The 18,298-nt window shown below is 38.2% G+C and overlaps 1 protein-coding gene across 2 annotated transcripts in view; it reads right to left on the reverse strand.

Moving 5' to 3' along the window:
- LOC103711964 (endoribonuclease Dicer homolog 3b-like) overlaps nucleotides 1-17,818 on the reverse strand; it is a 105,417-nt gene extending 87,599 nt beyond the window's left edge. The window contains exons 1-8 of one of the 2 annotated variants that reach the window (XM_089929470.1): nucleotides 17,497-17,818; nucleotides 17,233-17,413; nucleotides 17,024-17,137; nucleotides 5,471-5,605; nucleotides 5,264-5,333; nucleotides 2,304-2,368; nucleotides 2,036-2,167; nucleotides 1,809-1,961 (exon numbers count right to left, since the gene is read on the reverse strand). In XM_089929470.1, the coding sequence (XP_089785596.1) occupies nucleotides 1,809-1,961; nucleotides 2,036-2,167; nucleotides 2,304-2,368; nucleotides 5,264-5,333; nucleotides 5,471-5,605; nucleotides 17,024-17,137; nucleotides 17,233-17,413; nucleotides 17,497-17,576 (930 nt within the window). In that variant the 5' untranslated portion in view covers nucleotides 17,577-17,818. Of the gene's footprint in view, nucleotides 1-1,808; nucleotides 1,962-2,035; nucleotides 2,168-2,303; nucleotides 3,673-5,263; nucleotides 5,334-5,470; nucleotides 5,606-17,023; nucleotides 17,138-17,232; nucleotides 17,414-17,496 lie in introns of those variants that run through there. The other variant, XM_089929468.1, reaches the window with a different exon arrangement.
- Nucleotides 17,819-18,298: the final 480 nt, after the last annotated feature.

Genomic DNA, 18,298 nt, shown 5'->3' on the forward strand with positions numbered 1-18,298 from the left:
TCCAAGATAATCCTGGCAGCATGCTGAGCAATCTGCACCTCCCTCCTGGTCAGTAGAGACTAACCACCCAGCTCCCTTGCCCTAGTCGGTTGGCATACCGACTCCCAATCCTCCAGATGCAACCCCCAGCCGCCGCCCTGCATCCCCTAAATAAAACCCTGAGCAAGCCTCTCAATCCTCATCAACATCGTCTTGGGAACAACGGTGGCCAAACTCTGTTTTGTTCGAAATAGGGGTCTGCCGCTTTAAAAAATTGAAGATTCGTAAATGAAGTCGGCAATTGATTTGCGGACTTCACTTACGAATTGCGAAATTAAAAAATTTAAAAATTCGTAAGTGAAGTCGGCAAATCAATTGACGGGGTCTTCTTCCCCAGCGCCGGCCCCCTCCCAGCCTCCCCTGGGGTCCACCGGGCTCCGCTGGCGTCCTCTCCTTCCCTCCCCCACTCTCTCTCTCTTTTCCTCTCTTGTTTGGCCTCTCCCCCGCCCGTCTGTTCGCTATATCGGTACGTCCCCCGCCCGTCTGTTCGCTATATCGGTACGGGCCCCGGCATGGCGTGGGCCCGTACCAAGCTATCCCGCCAGGGTTCCTCCGACCTTGGTCTAAAGAAAGCTTAAAGATGGGTGAAGTCAGCAATGACAAAAGAAGCAGAGAATTAGTGAAGAATTAGAAGAGCTACTTTGATGTCCTGCTGCTCCACTTAATAATGAGCTCCCACATGTCCCAACTCTTTCATAAAGTCTTATGGTGTAAGCATAGTAATGATCCCATCAAGTATCATAGATATCTTTCTGACAATCTTAGCCAGCAAAATTAACAAATCCAGGCAATATAAACAGACCAACAAAGTTGCATTGTTTGTGAAAGCAGAGTGCACAGTGTTAGAGTCATGCAGGAGAATCTCCTTAAGGTGCCTGACAGAACCTTGATGTGATATTTAAAAAGATGTTTCTGGATCTTTCATTCTATAAATCGATGCACTGCAGTAAGCATACTTATATTTAAAAAGTTTAAACTAAGTGGAATACACTAAATTTCAAAAGCATTTCAAGGAATCTGTCCAATGGTCAATATTAGATAAGACTACTATTTGTCTAATTCTCCAAGGAGAATGCATGATACATGTCTCTAGTTGGATAAAAGTACAAGCTAGTTTTCTTCCATGAATCATGATACATGTCTCTAGTTGGATAAAAGTACAAGCTAGTTTTCTTCCATGAATCGTATGCCATAAAATCTAAATTAATGGATATAGAATTAAAACTACAATTCCAAATTTCCAATGTTTCTGAATGTAAAGTGCAGTCAGATTGTTCTTTACTGGAAGTTCTTGGAATTTATAACTAAGATGAGAAAAACTGCTGATCTGCTGCACATATATCCATACCCTCAATAACCTAGCAAATTAATAGGCTTATGAAACCACATATTTTCTTCCTTTTACGCTAGGAACTGGCTTCTTTATTGTAGAGAAAAACTGAGACATAGAAAATTGAATGGTCAATGAGTTTTTCTTAGCATTTTACCAGGCTGATCTTAAGTCTATCTCGATTTTAATGAGGAAAGACATCTTGTATACATCATCATAACAGCTCATAACATGCTACCTTGTTTCCTATACCAGAAATGGAAATTACAGAGTCCTTGTACATAATTAAAAACACAAGTTTGTGATAAAAGTTAGCAGATAAATATGGCAAAAGATCTAGGTCAACAATCAAATATAATACTAAGGCATGCATAATACCTCTTGCATAATATATGACATGTCTAATTAACTAGATCACAGAGATTTGATGATGCAGTACCTCAGCTGCACAAATAAGCCCAAGCTCATCTAGACAATACAAAATCTTCCCATGATATCTTGACAAACTATTTCTTGATGCCATTAGTATATCATTAGTGTCTTTAAATTGATTGGACGGTGATTCTTGCAAACTAACCAGTGAAGCATCAACCTGTTCAGAACACAAATTTTATTCAAAACAACCTTAGAATATGAATTATAATTTCCAGATCAAGAAGAATTTACCTTCTCCCTTAAAGCTTCTAACTTAATTTTCATATCTTGAAAGTTAAAGTTGGTGGCATCATAGTATATATTAATCATCTTAGCTGAAGGAGCAAATGCTTCAACTTCAGCTCTATCCTTTACAGTATAAACCTGAAAAAATACCAATTTATCAGTGCATTTTCATTTTATTATATAATGCAATGAAGACAAACTTGTTTTGATAAAATAATAGCAATTTCAATGTTTTCAGAGATCGCGTAATAATTATGTGGTGATAGAATATAACCTTAGAATCTAAGATGCTTTCAAGCTCAGATATTTGCTCTTCACAACCTTTGGCTGATGAAACCCCTGTTTAAAGGAGATATGTCAGATATAGTAAGAAATAACAAGCCAAAGAAATACACACAACTGGACTTGCCACAAAAAATTGTAAGATATTAGTCATCCGAATCATAAGGTGGCTCAAACTTGCCCAAATTGATATGATTCTTGTTTTCAGAGCACAAGCAAGTCATGTTGACACTTAAAATGAGCAAAAATTGAAACTATATTCCAAAGAGAAGGGGAAAAAAAGCATGTAAAAACATTGTGAAGGCTATAACTTATAAGGGAATTCTTCTCTGAAATAATTGGCAAATTAAAATGTTTTTAGAGAACATCAACAAGGAACCCGTAAGTTTCAAACTCAAGATGTCAATTTTGTGCACATTTATGACTCTACACAAGGTACGCGGTACCGACTGAACCGACGTACCGGTTTCCACCGGTACGTCCGTTCGGTACCGATTGGAACTGGTACCGAACTGGATCAAAAAAACAAAAAGAAAACGCGCGGACGTGCGCACATCCGCATTATGCCATAGAGTGGCATTAAATGCCACTCTGTGGCATTAAAAGCCCACGCGGGATAGCCTGCGTGGGCTCGCTGCCCCGCGCGGCGAGCCTGCGCGGGGAACCGCGCGCTGCGCGTGGACGCGCGGTTCGCACTGTGTGGAACATGTGCGGGCGCAAGTTGGGGACGCATTTTCCCACTCGCGCCGCGCCCCGCGCGCTGCCCTAGATTCTCTTTTTTTTCTTTTCTTTTTTTTTCTCTTCTCCTCTTCTTCTTCCCAAGCCGCTCTTTTCTTTCCCTCTCTCCTCCTCTCTTCTCCTCTCTTTTTCTCCTTCTCCCGCGAGCAAGGGAGGTCTTCTTCCCTGCGAGGTAGTCTTCTTCCCCGCGAGGTGCTCAGGAGGAAGAAAGAGACCCGGTAGACAAAAATTCCTGCAAGAGAGGTCCTCTTCCCCCCTTCGACAGGTAGTCTTCTCCTCTTTCTCTTCTTCTTCCTCTTCTTCTTTCTTCCTCTTCTTCCTCTTCTTTTTCCCCGCGAGTACCGGTGCGAACCGTACCAATGCCGACTGGTGCCGGTACGGTACAGGCTGAACTCATTGGTTCCGACCAGTTTAGCAGACCTTGGCTCTACAGGAGTGAAGTCTTCAGTTAATATTATGGATCAAGGATCAATGGGAGTTTGGCAATCCTAGTAACTTGAGAAGCAAGAATTTACATGCAAAAACATTTCTTGTAAGGAAAAAACCAGAATAATATAAATGTGCAAATAAGGATTTTCAACATGGTCAGAATATCACAGAAGAAATTATAAAGTACGAAACACCAAAGAGTACGAAACACCAAAGAAGATACAGCTTGTAGTTTTGTGCAGTATGTCTAGCAACATTCTCCCATCAAGTACAGAAAGACAGAAGTTGTTTCTAGCATAAGACTTCATGAGAAGTCCAAATACGTAGACCTAACTGAAGGTAAGACAAGGTCTTGCAGGCACCATAATGCTAAAAGACTGCAGAAGCACTCAATTATGACGGCCTAATCTGCACATGGAAAACCAGATTTTTTTCCAATATGGGAGTTTTCTGGTCACAATTTTTGGTGCACGTTGATATACACTAGATCTTCTAGTGAAATCTTTATCTTGTACTTTTATTTTCTTCCTTGTGTGACCACATTTTCAAGATTTTGTCCTAATCAGATAATGATTTGCCTCCCCACATTGTCCTCAAAAGTTTTATGTAGGCCAAACACATCAGAACATTTTCCATGATACTTTCTGGCCGGCATGTTGGTATTTGGCAGAAGTGTCTGAACATTTGGGCCATCAATTTGGAATAACATGGGTCAACTTGCTGACACATGTGCCACTGCCAGGCCTTGTTGTCAAAGCATTGTCAAATTCCAGCAATCAAAATGACCATCAAAATCCAGCAAAACTTTGGGGCTTCATCATTTTTAGGTCATATCCCGCTACCATTTCCTTCTTTCACATCCCACACACAAGCTTTTTGGCTACTAACTCATGATTGTCATCCCATCCATTATCAGGCACAACCAACTCTATGCTTTATTAGATCTGGTGAGTTTGCTTGTTCAATTAGTAGAATAAAAGATTTATTAAAGTAAATATATAAGTATGATGATTGTTCAATTAGAAAAAGGGGATCAATATTATTCGGTATGATTAAGATGCAAAACAGTTTTCAGCTTACAACGAGCTCTTCACGAGAACTTGCTTTTATAACCTTTCCTGTCTAGTGTAAACTGATGATGCCGAACAGGCTTGTACATATATGTTCATTTAGAAGATAAAGCAAATGTAATATCCACAAACAGAAATAATTCCAATGAGAGAGGTCATGAACTTATCTTGCTTTTTTTAGTGTATGTATGTAGTTTTAATTCATCATAGTCTCTGACATGTATTAGATTATCCTACCTCTCCAGGCTTTTTATTGTTTTTGAACAGACATTTAAATTCATCAATGTCTTACCATGGCAATTTAAAAATGTTGATAGTTACACAAGATCTAGAGAATATCAGTGCCCTATCAAGCCAACAAGATGGTCATTGTGAAGTTAAAGAAGTCATATTATAATGAATAATAATCACTAGCTAATACAGCACCACACAAAGAACTAATGATACAGTATAAAATAATAAAAAGCACCTTGACTGCAATAAGAAATAAGTACTTTGAGACAACAATTATGCCTTACAGAAATAATCTTCCTGTAATGTGTACCATCTGTGCCTCGTGATATACTGAGTTATTAGCAAGTTTATCTATGTAGAGACAAGTAATCATCATGGCAAATTAATCATCAAAACAAAACTGAAGCATTAATTAATTTCAAAGCTCCAAAAATGAACTCAATCCAAAAATTAATAATCTGTTGTTCCTATAGTATCTTGCCTTTCCTAACGACAGGAGATGCACTCATTCCAAAAATGGCCGGCTTGCGTCCAGACTTGTGGTAAAATTCCTACATCACAATTAGCATGAAAATAGTTAATCGGATACTGAAAACAAAATAAATCATACAAAAGAAGAATGACAAGGAAAGTATCTCCATATATTTATATTAAGTTTATCACTTAGCAAGATTAGCTTTTTATGCACCTTCATTATTTTTGCATATGGATGATTTCCAGTTGCACGATGGCACTCATCAAAGATTATCAAGTTTACCATGTCCAGAGTCAGGAAAGCATGCTTTAAAGCATCCAATAAAATCTGGGGAGTCATCATCACAACCTGTAGAATGGAAGCTGTCAAGAACTCTTAATATAAACAAGTTTGAAGGGAAAGATTAAAGATGCAGTAGATGGTACCTTTTTGAACAGTTAACCCACTAAACATACAGGAATAGAAGAAAAGAGTTCTCAGGTTAGTTTGTATAAAATGTAGTTTACCTAAAGTTAAAGCAAATTAATAGACTGATGGTTGAATTTAATGCATTTTCTACGCAAATCATCCAGATCTTTGGCCCCATCCCCACACCCAAAAAAATGAATAATGAAAATTAAGCTACAGATGAAAAAATTGGGAAACTTCTTGGCTGTTATGATGAAAAATGTAAAAGTTGACTATTCACTCATAATTATCCATCAAATTAAACAACTATGTCAAGTCAATGGATACTAATTAATATTAACTACTAGTATCTATCAATTAACTACAACATGGCCTGGAATGCTATCTAAGCGAAAAACATTGCCTCCCATGCACTCTCCCAATACTACAGAGCAAAGGTAGTCATATTCCAAGGACACATGTTTGAATAACATACAGAAAGAAATATAATTGTAATGCTGAGCAAGGCTAAAGAAGAACCAATTAGATGGTCTTAGAATGAGGATGAAGTAACAGAAATAGTGGTAACACAAACTATTATGTGGAGAGAGAAAGCAACTAGTAGAGATTGAACCAAGGTATGCTGTACCGGTACCGGTAGGCGTACCGATCGCCTACCAGACCGGCACGATACTGATTCGGACCGGTTTGTACCGGTTCTGAACTGGTCTGCTGCGGGACCGCGTGCCTGTGCGGTTTCCAGCGCGTGGGCGGTTCCCAGAGCTCACCCGCGCTAGCGCGCTGCCCAGCATGGTTCCCAGCGCGCGCCCCGCATTGCCCAGCATGGGGAACCACGCACGGCGCACTGGGCAGCATGCGCGGGCGCGCGTACTGATGCAAACCAGTCCAGTTCGCACCGGTACGCGACCATACCGATCGGTTCCGGCCCCTCTGGGGCCCGAACCGTTTTCCATACTTGAACCGGACCGGACGGACCGGTCCGTCCGGTCCAATACATGCTGAACGGGTCGGTTCAGCATACCATGGATTGAACAATAAGCTTTATATGGGTAATGTCTACTTGCTAGATTTCCTAGAAGTATCCTTCAGTAAATGATTCATCCATGATCCATAATCACTCAGAGGCATGAAATGTGTTGGATAACTTAGGGTCATACTTGGTCGTACACTCGTCCTGGTGTATCGCTCTGTACCGAGCATATTGTACCGTACCAGTATTGAACCAAGACTTAGGACCGAAGATGCACCGAGTCTTGGTACGCCAAACCAACCCTCGTACCGGGCATACCAACACTGTACCAACATGGTCCGATATAGGGTCAGATACAGATGGCGAACCTTGCTTAGGGATAATACAAATGCATGGAAACAATGAAAGTTTGTATCTTGGCTTGAATAATTAGCCCCAAGTGAGGCAAGATACCTTTAACTAAGCAGATTTGCTTGGTAAGAGTAGCAGATCAGCTGACATGATCAAGTATGTTTTACAAATTTGAGCACTGTAGTATGAAGTACCTAAGATTGGTCTATGTTAAAAAAACTGAAGTAGCATCTCTTAGAGTACTAGTTGTGAATCCTTTTACTTTATTCCAGCATAGACCAAATGTTAGCATCATAAACATATCATGGTTTCTGAATCCTTTTTACTTTATTCCTCTACAAAATTATATTTTTATCAAAATATGGCAATGATAAATTTAAAATTTTACCCTCCGGCCATATTTGAAACCATGATATGTTTATCATTGACATATTTTGATAAAAATATAATTTTTGGAATATTAGGTTCCAGAGAAATTTTTCAAGATTAGTTGGAATTGTTTACTGAGTGCGCCCACAAGGTATGTAATGATTCTCTATTCTTAGATTTTTCATTTATTTACTCTGAATAAATATTTATTAAATAAATTATAAATTGATTAACATGCAATTCATGAATTTTATAAAATTATATTTTAAATGGAAAATAAATTTGTAAATTGAAAGTATTACTTTCATTACTGATTATTATGCATAATTGTTTAGAAACATTTTATTGAGCATGCATACTTGTTTAGAATTTGATAAATGCGTATATGTGATTTGTGAATAGCTTTAATACATTTTAATTCTTTAACTCGCAACCCGACCATATTTTGAACCTCACACATGGAGATTATATTTTGGTACTTTGTCTATTCCAAAAACTCATTATTCCAGGCCTTTCATAGAGTATAAATGAGGGTTTCTAGCCCACTCCATAGAGTACAAGTGCAATATTCTATCCCCTCCACAAGGTCCAAGAGCTGTTCTTTAGTTTGCCAGAGGATATAAGTGTGGTCATAGTCTAATAGGTTGTTGAGTTGAAATATAACATCTTAAATTGTTTTATGATCATGAATATGAACAATTAAGCAAACATTAATATTTTTAATTATAAAAATTATCTTATTAAAATATAATAATTTTCTTATATGCTTGCTATATTCAAGGAAATTAATTTAATTTATTATTGAGTTATCTAGTTAAGGTATTCATTATTTACTAGGATGCTGAGCTCATTATTTGGCCTCTTCTTTCTTTACAAGTCTAGATAACTAGTTGCTGATGGGATTTTATTATGTAGTGTACTAGTTGAGAGAATAGAATCTTCGGCATATCCTAGAATTAGTATTTGTTTACTTAGTATAGACCTTGGAAGCATTTTATAGGTTTCTTTCTTCGATTAAATATTTGGAGAACAATTGAAGTTAAATTCTTCTGAATAAAATTCGTCAAGTTTCTTGTGAGTTTTTTTTGGACTTGTTAATCGTTCAATTTTGAATTTTAATTGCTCTGATTTTATTCCTTTTCCTTATTTATATTATTATGATATCGTGTTGGATACCTTGCATGCTTGTGGGGTAATACCCTATAAGTAAGTGGCAGTTGCCAAGTCTCTGACTTGTGATTTCAGGCTGAGGGTGTGAGAACCTATGCTGTAGTATTATATCTAAAAGGATCACCTAGCCGACGCAGCTAGAAACGGTCAAGTTTGGCTAATATTATTAACTAGGATGGAGTATTAGGTGTGTAACCAAGGCAAATTACAATTCCGTATCTTTCTCGTTGATACTGAAACACCTTAGTAGAACCTACGAACTAATCATTGAGTGGTTGTTTGTTTCTAATTTAGCATAATTAGTCATCATTTTTAACCCAAAGGGGTGGAGCTCGGGATAGAATTTTAAATAGGTTAGTGTGTCAACATGGTATAGTCCCATTTCTTTCTCATTGGTGCCCAAACACCTTCATTAGTAACAACTTACAACAAGGTTCACCGTCTCGGTACCGGATCACGTACCGGTGCCACACTAGCACAGTATCGATATGGTACGGAATAAAATTTTTTTGGCGTACCGGATATCGGTACCAAACCGATACAGTACGCCCCGTACCGCCCGATTCGGGCCGGTACGGCATACCTTGACTTACAAGCTTCATTAATTCTTAATGGTTGTTTCATTCTGATTTTGCATTGATAAATAATCATTGTGCAAAGCTACTTTTAGATTATATTTCTTTTTCTGGGTCATCTATTACACAGTATGTAGGGAAAAATTGTACCCAACTAGTTGATGTCTAGCACTAATATAGGTAGTAGGTACTTATATAAATGTATAGGATATAGTATTTCATTTAGTAATATCTTTTCCTTTGATTTATTTTGATTTATTTTGATTTATTTATAATTCTCTAGTTAATTTTGCATTACATATTTATACATGTGTCTATGTATCTAATCAATTATGTTAACAAAGTCCACCTGATCACTTAACTAAATGGCCACCTTCCACTTAAATGTTAGGTAGCCTCTTAATCGACTTCTCACCATGCTTGCTCTATACATGCTAAAGAACAGTTTGCAGAAAAGCTCTCTCTCCCATGAACCAAGTATAATAATTCCATAGTGGTTTAATGTTTGAAAAGTGATGAACTAATGACGAGTAGTTTGTGAGGCATGTATATCTCCCATGAAACAACTGCTTCTGACAGTTGCAGCTCACAGTCCTTATTCATTCCCCATTACCATTGATGCATCTGCAGTGGACCTAGCTAGCACATATCAAAAGCTGCTCAAGACAGCAAACGGCTTCAATGTTTGATTTGGGGCCAAGTTTTTGATGGTTAAGGAAGATTTGGGATATAAACCTCAAATATATGATGATAAGGACAAACAACATTACAGATTTGAAAAAAATTCGAAGAACCCAAATGTCAAGATCAATTGGAGATATTATAAAAAATCTATCCAATCATGAGGAGACTCATACTATATCTACTTTTTACTTTATATCAATCAAATTCTAGCAAATTACAGGGAGATTCTTTTGCACAATCATTTTCCATATTTGTAAAATATGCTACCTTTTTAGCTAGGAATGAATGTAGACATATTCATGGGTAGATTTAAGGGGGCTTCTACAACTATAAATAGGGGTGCCTAGCCAATTAAGAAGCCTGTCTTGAGTTCAATCAATTCTAAGCTCCCTTCTCTGTCTTTTGAGAGTGCAAGATTTTCTTTTAGTTGTTTCTATTTCTCCTAACTTGCTACTTTAGTTGTTAGGAAATCTCATTTTTCAAGAAAGAATGACCAGAGCATGCACTAACCTCCAATACTCCTCTGACAATTGCTGAAAATTTTCAAAGGGTGATTTAAAATAAATTATGAATGTAAGGAAAACTGTAAAAGTTTAAAAGAAAAAAGATTTATGTGGACAAAGAAGATGATGATATTTACCTAGTTTGATTATGAATTACTAAACTTTAGCTACCTAATACATATTAAATTGGTACACCAATGTTCTCATGGGGTAGAAGGGTGAAAATGGCATATTTCATTTGTGGAAAGATCCAACAACTTTGCTTAAAATCAAGTTCTAGACAAGTGAAAAATTACTTTGTCATCTCATTTTATTTGGGCACCAAATATATACGACATTTGGGCAAAAAGCACATATAACAAACAAAATAAACAAGATGGTATTTTCTATTGAAAACTGTAAGATTTTCAATGAATATATAATATGTGTTAATATTTAGCCACATGCAAATATATTTGTACAAGAAGATGATTTAGAATGCAATGTTTAGTATAGTCTAATCATTAAAACAAAACAGATGTTAATTCAAAGTTCAGATGTAATTTCATTATCTCATATAGAACTAAATCTGAAACATTATAAGTAAAATTGAACTCTATGGTCATACAAGTGGGGGACTCTAAAGTCTTAGAGAAATATTTCATTTAGGGAGGTTGAAAATCAAAGATATATAGGTAAATATCTGAAAGCTATATAACTTTCAGTTTTAAATTTTAACCATTAAAGTTGGGTAATATCCCCACTTGCATCATTTAGTGGTGGCCCATGCCCAAATCAGCCGAATAAAAATAAAGTTGTTAAACATGGTTTTAATTTTTCGCTAGAACCAAGGAATGTCGAACCTAGCCGAACCACCTAGTACGGCCTGTACCAAGCCAACCCGGTGGAAAACCGGGTCGGTTCGGCCTTTGGATTCGGCCCCAAACCGGCCGGAACTGGTCCAAAACCGATCGGAAAAAATCCGAACCAGACCTTACCGGTGCTAATTGGCCTAGAACCGACCAATTCCATTCGAACTCGGTGCGAACCGGCCAATTCGCACCAAGTCAACCCGGTTCTAAAACCGGGCCCCTCCCTTTTCCTTTTTTTTGGTGTTAAAATGAGTTGGGAAGGCCTTCCCAACAACATGTGTAAGCAGCGGAGAACTTTTCGCCTTTCCTCCTTCCCACCGGGTCAAAAGGCACACTGATTCAACACTTCAGAAAAAAACATCCGATCTTAAATAAGGTGTGCTTTCTCTCCCCTATCTCATTTTCTCATTTTTTTGGGGCTTGAAAAAATAGTTCGAAAATTGCAAAATAAGGAGAAATCATGCCAAAATTCTTGATTTGGGCTTGATTTTATTATATGTTATAGATCTATGGACGATCTACATGGTGACATAAAAATTTTTAATTTTTGAATTATATATATGTTTAAAATTAAAAATTTATTTCGGATTAAAAATAAAAAAATATATTTAAAAAATAAAAATTAAAAAAATATAAAATCAGAAGCATAAAATTTGGTGTTCATTTATTTAAGTTTTAATGCGATCATGAGCACAGTGGCCTAGGCCTAAATTTAGAAAAAAATAAGAAATAAGTAGTCTTTGATGCATGCCCAAGGGATTAGAAAAATAGCATTGTTGGATTCTACATGGATCTGAGCTGAAAAACAAAAGGCACCTGCAGTCCCAATGGAGTCCCAGTTTATACATGCTACATAGATTAGAGACCATGATGCACGATCTGGTAGAGCCTTTCAAGATCCAATTGCATATAGGAGACAGGCTTCTCGAGGTCATTCAGGAGGATACGGTGCAACTGCAAATGACCTCGCAACTACATACAACCTATGGCCCATATGGATATGGTGCATCTAAGACATCTTCTGGTGGCTACTGCCCTACGCAGACTGGAGCATCTTATGGGTCGAATTTTGCTGTTGGCTTATTCGGATGGGCCTCTTCACAGTCGTTTTATCAACTAGTTTATCAGCCCGAGGATATCCCTCAGAGCCAGAGCTTCGGCGAAAGATCCGAAAGTACTTATAACCCGAAGCGCGTTCCTTATAGGATAAACATACAAGATTACAACGTTGCTTGGTTAGATGGGTGGATTGATGTGCCTCCTAACTATGCCGATGATCCGGATATCTACAAGACATCGTCATTCGATCCGATTTTAGATATCGATATGTATATTGTACTTTAAACGTATATAATTGATTGTATTATTTTATAATTTTTACCTCAGTACTTGATTTGAGGATATCTCATGTTGTTCCTTGTAGCATGCAATATCTCACTAATTATTTTATAATTTGTATCATTTTAAAACAATAAGATGCATCATTTAGGTTAAACTGAAATTATAGAAACATCAAAAAATATGAAAATACATCAAAAAATATCAAAAAAATCAAAGTAGACTTAAAATCATTGAAAAAGTTCAAAAAGAGTGATTACCAATTAAATCAACTTGAAATACTCCACATAAAACAAAATTGGGCGTGCCGGTTCGGAACTAGCATGTCTTACCGTACCGTGTGCCTGTACCATACCGAACTGTCAACCAACTGGTACGGATCCCAATATCGGTTCGGCGGACCTAGGGTAGAACAATACTAAAACCAAAGTTTATCAATTATGGTTGGAACTAATCCAAAACTAGGGCAGATTTCAATGTTTTGACCGAAAATTTTTTATGGTTTAATTCAATTGTACATGTAAGCAATTCATTAGAGATTTTGCCATTTCTTCATTTTCCTAATATTAAGAAGTGTCTTCCCAATATTTAGCTTAAAATATACAAGTTTATGAATATTTGGAGGTGCTATTAAATTAGGTCTAAAAGAATCTAGACTAGTATGATTTTCGAATAGGCTAGACTAGTTTAGAGCTTAATAAACATTTAGATTTTTGTGTTGGAACTGTCTTCAAAACAAAAATGATATGTTAAACTAAAAAATAATGTCATGTGAATAATAACAAGGTCTGCTATGCCAGAAAGGAGGCCTAGACTGGTTGCCCGACGGCACGGAACGGTATGCCCCCATACCATTCCGTGTCGGCCCCGTATCGACACAGTAGAGGAGGTGGGAGAGAGGGCGAATGGGAGAGAGAAAAAAAGGAGGGAGAGAGGAGGGTGGGAGAGAAGAGGAGGAGAGGGGGAGGGAGAGAGGAGGATGGCAGAGACCGGTGGTGGGCTGGTGGAGGGTGGCGACCCGGACGGAGGAGGGCTCTGCAAGCGGGTCCCCTATGTTTAGGGGGAGGGAGAGAGGAGGGTGGCAGAGACCGGTGGTGGGCTGGTGGAGGGCGGCGACCCGGACGGAGGAGGGCTCTGCAATCGGGTCCCCTATTTCGAACATAGGGGACCTAACCGCAGAGCCCAGAGGAGCCTCCTCCGGGCGGCTTGTCGGTCTCCGCAGGCTCACCGGTCGACCTTCACCTCCCTCTCTCTTCCTTCCTCTCCCTCTCCCTCTCCCTTCCTCCTCGCTCACTCTCTCTTTTCCTCTTTTTTCTTCTCCTCCTCCTCCGGCGACGGATTTCGTATCCATTGCCAGAATCATCCCAGTCCGCTGCCGGGACAGCTCGATATGATCAGAGCCGCTCGGTTCGGAACAGTTCTGCCGACCCTGCTTTATAGTCTATCAATAATAATATATATGTATGCAGGCATGCATCTCGTAAAGGCATACATGCAAAGAATATCTTAGTATAAACAACCCAAACAATATACTCGAACGTACCAAATAATACTCAAAAATAACAGAATGTTGTATGGTTGCTTTTAGATGATCCTTGATTCCTTTTCTAAAATTGTTTACTTTTCTTTTTCTACTGCTTCCTTTTTTAAATATTTTTTTGAATCTTCATTATTTTCTGGCCAAATCTATTGATGCTAAAACTCGCTTGACCTGTCCAAGATGGGAACCAAATTATTGAACACTGAATGAGATACACAAAAAACTAAAGTTCTGAGATACATTTCACCATTCTATAAACCTAAATCTCATAGGCATTTAGATTCTTTTGCTTTTGGTTATCGTCAAACTTTAGTAGCATGAATCTTCCACTTGGAGTAGCACATCTTATTTGAACTATATCAAGGAGCTCATCCCTGCACCCACTTCCTCAACTTTTCCTTATTCAATTTTTTTTCTTAAGAGAGCTACTTTCCCATGCCCACGCCCAAATCTGCTCATGCACCCACTTCTGATAACCGAGCATCAAATAGTAAATTTGTACATTATTCTGTAAAATAACTACTTTATCATTCAACAATCCAAATCCAATCACCTAAGTGTATGGCTAGCGAACTAATATAAAGGGCAGATAATATAATATATTTTAAAATCATCTCACATTTGTTTTCTTGACCTTAACTATTTTTCTTTTATTGCCAAAATTTCATCAACTTTATTTATAATTTTCAGTTGAAACTACCAAAATTCAAATTGCCAATGAAACCACCAAAACTAATGAAACTGGACTTCATTCGGCAACACTAAAACCCAAAATTGTGTTTTTGAACCTCCGTGCAAAGTAGGATCCTCTTTCACATCAAATTACTAATGATCCAGAATTGTAAATTATAACTTTAAGCCAATCAGAGGCTGACAAATTACAATAAACATATAATGCCATGCCAACACTCAATAAGCATTTTCTGACAAAGATATGCTCGAGTGCTTATTTATATGCAAACAACATAATAAGACACACTAGGATTCCCCTTTTTTCGATCTAGAGTAACTTTGATTACCTACTTTGAGGAGTGAAACATTTGGGACATTCAAACTTTTAATCTACGGCCAACCAATCATTCTAAACGATGCTATGAAATATTCTAATTGCTAATAAAGATGACCAAACAATATGCAATGCATTATCTAAAGATATCTAACTAGCATAAAATTGGGCTTTATAATAATCGAACAATATACAATGGAGAAGCTCAAAGGAGATTGGTCACATTATAGAGAAGAAAAGGTAAACCGTAAAACCAAACTCACTGAGATGACTTCAGCTAAGTTTGGTTGTATTAGTGCAGCTCAACTTCATTTTAATCTGTGCTGACATGCATCATCACAGATCACTCTGACATGCTACAGCCAGATCAATGCACATTTATACATTCCAATAAAGGACACAACTGGTATGAACCCTATGTGTGTGTGTGTGCCTATATCAAGCCAATAGGCTTATCATATATGTGAGGACCTGTGCGGGCGTGTGTTTAGTCCCACATCGGTTATTCGCTGGGTAGATCTTGGGTACTTACACAGGATCAAGGAACCCAAATAATGTGAGGACCCGTGCGGGCGTGTGTTTAGTCCCACATCGGTTATTCGCTGGGTAGATCTTGGGTATTTATACAGGATCAAGGAACCCAAATAATAACTTCCGGCTAGCCATTTTGGGTGAGCTCCTAGGTTGTTACAAATGGTATCAGAGCGGACCCGGCCCATAACTTATGTGGACTAGGGGACACTGCAGCACGGATCCATTGGGGTTGACCACGGACCGATCGTAGTGTTTGTGATTAGATTTGAATGGATTTGAACCCTTAGCCTGATGAGGATGTCAGGGCTTGAACGGAGGGAGTATGTGAGGACCTGTACGGGCGTGTGTTTAGTCCCACATCGGTTATTCGCTGAGTAGATCTTGGGTACTTATACAAGATCAAGGAACCCAAATAATACCTTCCGGCTAGCCATTTTAGGTGAAGTCCTGGGTTGTTACAAAGAATACCTTCCGGCTAGCCATTTTGGGTGAGGTCCTGGGTTGTTACAAATGGTATCAGAGCGGACCCGGCCCATAACCTATGTGAACTAGGAGATACTGCAGCACGGATCCATTGGGGCTGACCACGGGCCAATCGTGGTGTTTGTGATTAGATTTGAATGAATTTGAACCCTTAGCCTGATGAGGACGTCAGGGCTTGAACGGGGGGAGTATGTGAGGACCCGTGCGGGCGTGTGTTTAGTCCCACATCGGTTATTCGCTAGGTAGATCTTGGGTACTTATACAGAATCAAGGAACCCAAACAATACCTTCCGGCTAGCCATTTTGGGTGAGGTCCTGGGTTGTTATAATATATCAATAAATGTTTATATACACTAACTCAAGATGTCACCAATATGAATCCTATACATCAGGCCAACAAGCATCAGACAACACATGTTTGACAACTATAGGCATGTGATCTAGATTGGAACTTAGACCTTTTTGCATCACATACTTGGTCATGCTTAGCAGGTGCGGTCCCGGATTACTTAACTCTATACTTAGGCCAAAATCATGACACATTATATGATAACTAATACTAGCTAATCACATTATATGATACCATGTATTTGTATTCAGATACAGTTTTGCCCAAAATCATGGCATTCAGATATCAGACTAGATCTCATAATAAGTCTAGATTTACCATGGGAAATAGGTGCAAAAATTAATAATTGTAAGTAATAACCATAGTTATTCAAGTAACTGAATATGCTGTATCGGTGAGAAGAAAAGTAAACATTGCAACCTCCAGTACCTAATAAAATAAAATGATTAAATACCATTAAAGTTTCTTCAAGAATGAAACCAAAGTTAGGTCAAAAAAAATGTTTTTTTTAGAAGCTTTTACCAGATCAAAAAATTGTTGTACCCCAAATAATTATAGTCACTGTAGCTAGAACTACACCAAGCATATGTACATAAAATCATAGTTTAATGGACATAAAGGGCCAAAAGAATTACATCTCTGCTGCCAACTTCCTTCTTCCAGAATTCAGCGCTCCACTCACCAATCTTCTTTGCCCCATAGTATTCAGCCACGTCGAACTCTGTATGATCTCTGATCACTTCATATTGCTGCAGATCGCTTATAATGTCAAGTTCTCTACCAAAAATCTTAGCTCCCAATAAAAGGAAGGCAAAACGAAACTTGCAAAGAATCCCTGCATCACCTGATTGACAAGATTAACGGTTGGAGCCAGATAAAATATGAACATCTTTTTACCATTTTCAATCAGCTTTCTCCCAATCTCCTTTATAAGCATCACCGCGATCATCGTCTTTCCGGCCCCTGTTTCCAGCACCGCAATAGTGTTCCTTTGCATTGCAACCTCGAATACCTTAATCTGATAACTGAAAACCACAATAAAAAAAAAAGGAAACTTGAAAACAATTCTTCTTCAAGAAACTGAGTAGGAGAAGAACCGAGCAAGAACCTCCTAGGCTGGAAAGCCTTGGTTGGCCTTCGAGATGGTCGTTCCTCCTTGTCCTCCATGACTTCTTTGGCGGAATCCATGGCTGGAGGGTCGATGGGAGATCGGAGGGAGGAGAATTCCGAGGGTTTTCTTGGTCGTGTTTGGTTTTTGAAGCCCTGGAGCTCCAGCTGAGGACGTGGACGGCCGATGGTACGGCCTGAGAAAAGGCCAAGGCGAAGGGCATGGATTCCCTTCTCGACGGAAAAGGACGAGGGAGGCTAAAAATGCGTGAGGGCAGAGCAGGGTGGCGGAGTTGCATGAGAGAAACCTTCCTCTTGCTTCGGATGGCGGGTTTCGAACAGAAGTTGTATAATTACCTTCATACCCTTAATTTGGGCTAAAATGAATGATAGCGAAAATTATATGAAGATGACAATATCCATAAGAATCCTTCCATCTACTCTTCAAAAGGTTATTTTTTCAATTATTTTACTAAGATTTCAACTATCCCACATTCTAAGCAAGGTTCCTGTGACCCCATTCTTTTTTTTACTTCCATATGAAATCACAGCACTGAATTGATAATCTCTTAAATAAAATTTTAACATTTTATTTTATATTTTGTGTCGTCGTGTTGATCAAAGGTATCTATGTGCTTAATTTTCTCATAAATCTAATAACTTATACAATCAAGTTGCATAATTCATGTATTTAATGTATGGCTTTAACTTTCAAATAGTTAAAATTACATAAATATTGTGGCATACTTTATTACGAAGACACTTGCATAATACTAAATGTAAAATACATTATTGTATCACTA

The sequence above is a fragment of the Phoenix dactylifera genome, chromosome 3, assembly GCF_051530095.1.
Source record: "Phoenix dactylifera cultivar Ajwa chromosome 3, Ajwa_hap1_PhDact_Kaust_v1.1, whole genome shotgun sequence".
Taxonomy (NCBI): domain Eukaryota; kingdom Viridiplantae; phylum Streptophyta; class Magnoliopsida; order Arecales; family Arecaceae; genus Phoenix; species Phoenix dactylifera.